This window comes from Poecilia reticulata, linkage group LG5, assembly GCF_000633615.1.
Source record: "Poecilia reticulata strain Guanapo linkage group LG5, Guppy_female_1.0+MT, whole genome shotgun sequence".
Taxonomy (NCBI): domain Eukaryota; kingdom Metazoa; phylum Chordata; class Actinopteri; order Cyprinodontiformes; family Poeciliidae; genus Poecilia; species Poecilia reticulata.
The window spans coordinates 3916399-3921075 of record NC_024335.1 but is presented as its reverse complement, the minus strand read 5'-3'; the positions used below and the strand labels follow the sequence as shown (position 1 = coordinate 3921075).

The window sequence follows — 4677 nt, the reverse complement described above, 5'->3', positions numbered from 1 at the left end:
ATCCGATGGAAAACACATGAGGTTGTTTGTACTTCAGGTCTCACAGCAAATTATCAATTAATTTATTTTTACAGCATCCCATAGGCCTTTCTTCTAAATCCTCTCTTGTTCTTAATATCTCACCAGACATTAACCACAAAGGAAATGTTTATGAACTGAAACTTAATGAGATATTGATTCAGAATTTATAGGCAGAGACTTAAATTTTTTTTAGGAAGAAATTGTATGGTACTTATGACATACCTCTAAGTACTCAGTTGAACAGTCGAAAGTCTTACATACAAATTATTTTTGAGCAAGTTAGAACTGAAATGATTAGACTGAAATCAATAAGAAATTATTTTCTGCTGCAATGCTTACAATTAAATAACCTTTATTTTCTGAAACGTGTTTATGGTTTAGCTTAATAATGTTTTCTATTGTAAGAACCTCCAAAATCAGATTTCAATAAACAGACCACAATGTTTATTTTGATGCATGTATTTATTATCTACTCAACACTATGTATTTTTTTTTTGGTTTGTTTTTCCACAAAATGCATAAAAATAATTCCACTGGTGCTCCAGTAAAACATGTTCCCTCATATAATTACAAGAAAACGCCCCACACACTTGCTTGAACATTCAGCAATGAAGGGTTTTCAGAGGTTCACAGCCTGTTTCTGTAGTTGAGGTGTACAGAGAGATCCCAGTTCAGCCACGCATACTCACACATACGTGCTCACGTATCATACACACATTCACACAGCTGCTGTACAAGATAAACTCCAAGGTAAAATTTACACTTGGTGCTTTGCACGCGTAACCAGATGAGACAGAATTCCTTTGTCCACTGTTGTTAAATCCATAAATTTATTTGGCAAAAGTCTCTCTCTTTTGAGTGGACTATCAAAATCGGAAAGCAATTATTCAGGAACTTGTCCACAGACTTGAAGACATGATTAAGACACATGGTCCTTAAGCAGCAGTCGAGACTTCTGTCTTGCTCGCTGAAACTGAGGTCTCGTCCTCCACCATGCCGCCCATTCCAATAGTGCTGAGCATGCAGTTACGGAACTGAAAGTCAGAGAAAGGAGAATATTTAAGTACTTGCATATAAATACATAAAAACATAGGTTGCGGCGTCTGTAGAATATGCCAACCTGTTTGTTCATCAGGACATAGATAACAGGATTGTAAAGGGCTGAGCTCTTCGCAAAGAAAGCAGGCAGGGCTGCAGTCAGAGCCGTGAAAGCCGCTCCTTTGTTCATAAAGATCCAGCCAGCAAAGGTTGCGTATGGCGTCCAAGCTACCAGGAAGCCCAACACCATCAAGACACACATACGTGTTACTTCCTTCTCGGCTTTCTGTGTGGAAGCCGAGTCCTGCTGCTGAGCTGCGGCCTACGGAGTTCAGTAAGGCAAGAGGTAAGAAAACACTTGTGCAACTCTTTCAGTGAGTTCATACGCAGTTGGAAGAAAACTTGTGTAAAACGTCACTTACAGCTTTGACTGTCATGACGAGGCTTCCATAGGTGAAGAAAATCAGGAAAACAGGAATGAAGAAATGAACAACAAACATGTAGATGACATAAGATTCATTGTTGAATCCTGGAGCCAGGGTGTAGTAGTCAGGTCCACAGGAGCACTGCATGCCTTCTGGAAGGTACCTGTACAACATATGAAACAATAAAATTAGGTTTTTATTTGAAAAAGACTGTAGTTAATATGTTCATTTATGGTGATTCACTTCTGTTATTTCATTTGTAGTAAATTAAGAGCTACAGAAACCTCGATTAAATCATTTTGAATCAAGCAGAGGTTTACCTTGACCATCCAAAAAGTGGAGGTGCTGCACAAGCAAGAGCCATGATCCATGTGGAAGTAACTCCAGCAGCAGCATGAGTTCCAGTGAATTTGAAGCTGCCCATAGGTTTGCACACAACAATATATCTCTCAATAGCCAGAACAACCAGAGACCAGAGAGCAACTTCACCTGCAGAGACAAAAAAAAAAAAAAAACTTATTATGTTACTAACTGTAGACAAACCACATGATTCCTGATCCATTTTTAGTTGCTTTCATCTTACCTCCAAGTGTTGCCATGAATCCCTCAATAGCACAGAAGGTGGGTCCAAGAATGAAGTAACCATTAAGAGCAGATGTGATGGTGATGGTGAAACCGAAGGCGCACATGATGAGTCCGGCCACTGCCAAGTTCACCAGGATGTAGTTGAGAGGCTGGCGCAGCTTTTTGTTCTGAGCCGTTACAAACAGCGTCAGGCCATTGATGGGAGTTCCAGTGCAGATCAGGAAGAACATGTAGAAGGCTAGGAGCTTGTAGATCATTGGGTCCACCATGTAGTATTGCGGGTATTCAAAGGGACTTCTGACGATGCCGGTTTTGTTGGACAACGGGATGTAGAAGTTTTTTCCCTCCGTGCCATTGGGCTCATATCCACCATCCCAAGCCATCTCTAGTTTCCTTGTGAGTGGGAGATTTCACTGCTAGAAGTGCCAAAAGCTGCGGAGTGGTAAATGCCAATCCTACACTGGTAGTTAAGGTGGACGTGGATGTTTTATACCTCCTCCGAGTTATCCCCACATTAGTAAAATTAGATTACAGGAGGATTGTGAGGAAGTGACCAGCTCAAATCTGACGGATAATTGACTTTAAGGAAGCACCGCAGGGTAATGACCTTAGGGTTAAAAGTCTCCCTTCTGCTTGACATACAGTCTACATTTCCTGATAAATTGCTGTCCTTCTTCTTCAGTCTTACTCATTCTTGGAAGTTGCTGCTTTGCAATGCATGCCTTATTTCGAAGAACCAGAAATTACATTTAAAAATGGAGATTAAAAAGGCCACATAGACATGTTCTTTATTGATTTCATTTACACATAAATTTAAAATATGGCACACATATCTTTATAGGCTTACTATGAAGTTTGTTGTAAAATTCTTAAAGATGAAGCATGACTGATAAAAGTTTGATATTTTGACATACATTGCAGAAAAGTTTATTGAACTTGGAAATTTTACTGACTTGCCGCATAAGTCGTGTTCTTTGAGAGACAGTATTTTTAGACAATAAAGGTTTGTCTGAGTTGTTCAGCTGAGCTAAGCAGCCGTGACTTCGCATTTTTAATCCCCAGTGAGCACAAACTCAGGAAAGACTGAGGGATCAGACAAAGTCCAGCTTCACCCAAACATGCGCTCCTCATCCAGTAATGAAGGAAGGGGACGTTTTGTCCAGTGGCTCTATAAACTGTGAGCTACTTGCTTCTTATAACTAAGAAGATGTGATACATGCATATATTTATATAAGGGATTGTGTATTCACAGATGTCATCGACCTACATTTGTGCTTTATTGTCAAATAATATAGAACTGTAATTAAATCTTTAATTTTAGGAGTGTTGCGTTCTCCATGTTTAACGATTTTGTCTGGTTAATTTGTTACCTTTCAGAGGCAGAAGGAGGCCAAAGCATGTCCTAGCTACAATGCCATGAAAAAGTGCCCCTGTACAGGTTTCTTCTGTTGTACTTTTACATCATATGTAAATGTTTCACGTCTTCAAACTAAGTTCAATTTCAATCAAGATCTTCTTTACTCAAACCAACCTGGCTTTCGTGACAAACTATTTGTCATCCTTTGGAAACACATCCACTGCTGGGATTATAATAAAATATTTTAAAAAGTACAATATTTAAACAATTGTGGTATGATTACATGCACATCCAAGTTATCCTCTTTACCACAGCATTATGCACTGCACACAAACAGCAAGAAATGATACCAAAACTTCATATTGTTTTTTGTGTTTTCCGTGTACACAAGAAAACAAACAAACAAACAGACATGGGTACAAATATATTTAATCACCATAAATAACTCATAACTAATTAAATAAATATCAAGTTCAGTCAACTGGATGCTATGAAAATGTGACAAATGAAATCTCAAAGTGACGTCTTTAGAATAAGTAGCTTTGAGCTTTGCATATTGCAAATGCTGGATGGCAATTATTGCGAATAAGTGTGAATAACAATGTAGAATCAGTAGGCAATTTGTTTATTGCATAGGGCCATGTTGGTATGAATAGGGCTTTTTTTCCCCATAGTACAAGTATTATTATTTTAAAAATGCATTTCATATTTACTTTGAAATTAAAATTGGTTTGACAATCTGAAGTACTTGGGCGTAACCAAAAAGACCCGAAGAGATAGTCAGATTATTTGATCTCAACCAATAGCGTACAAGAGAGTCCTGCATGCTAATGTCTAATCACCTTTGTTTAAGAAATACTTTAGCATACTATAGGTCATTGAACCGCAGCTGTTTCCCTTAAATCTGTCATATTCCAAGCATTCAGACTGACTAAATACAACTAATACTACTAATAATACTACTAAATACAGGGAAATATTCTCTATTTCTCTGTATACACTGGGAAATAGAGAATTTAATCCAGAATTTGAGGCCTAAAACACCTTCTTTTGTTTTCCATTCTCTCTATTTTATAAGCTTACACTTAACTAATTATTGCTATGTTAAGGTACCAGGATTGAACAGAAGATATCACCAGAAAAACCAATATAAAGCCCAGAGGACTACTCAGCAAGATCACTTTAAACTTTTTGAAAGATTAGAGGTCCGTCTGCTTTAAAAAAAAAAACAGGTAGCTTTGTCTGTTTTTA

At 37.9% G+C, this 4677-nt stretch overlaps 1 protein-coding gene across 1 annotated transcript; it reads right to left on the bottom strand.

Annotated features, from left to right (window-relative positions):
- Nucleotides 1–518: 518 nt before the first annotated feature.
- LOC103464571 (green-sensitive opsin-like) lies at nt 519–2531 on the bottom strand. The gene is given in 5 exon segments (NM_001297458.1): nt 519–1055; nt 1142–1381; nt 1482–1647; nt 1805–1973; nt 2068–2531. Coding segments are annotated over 5 exon segments (1059 nt in total). The 5' UTR covers nt 2453–2531; the 3' UTR covers nt 519–956.
- Between the last annotated feature and the right edge of the window lie 2146 nt (nt 2532–4677).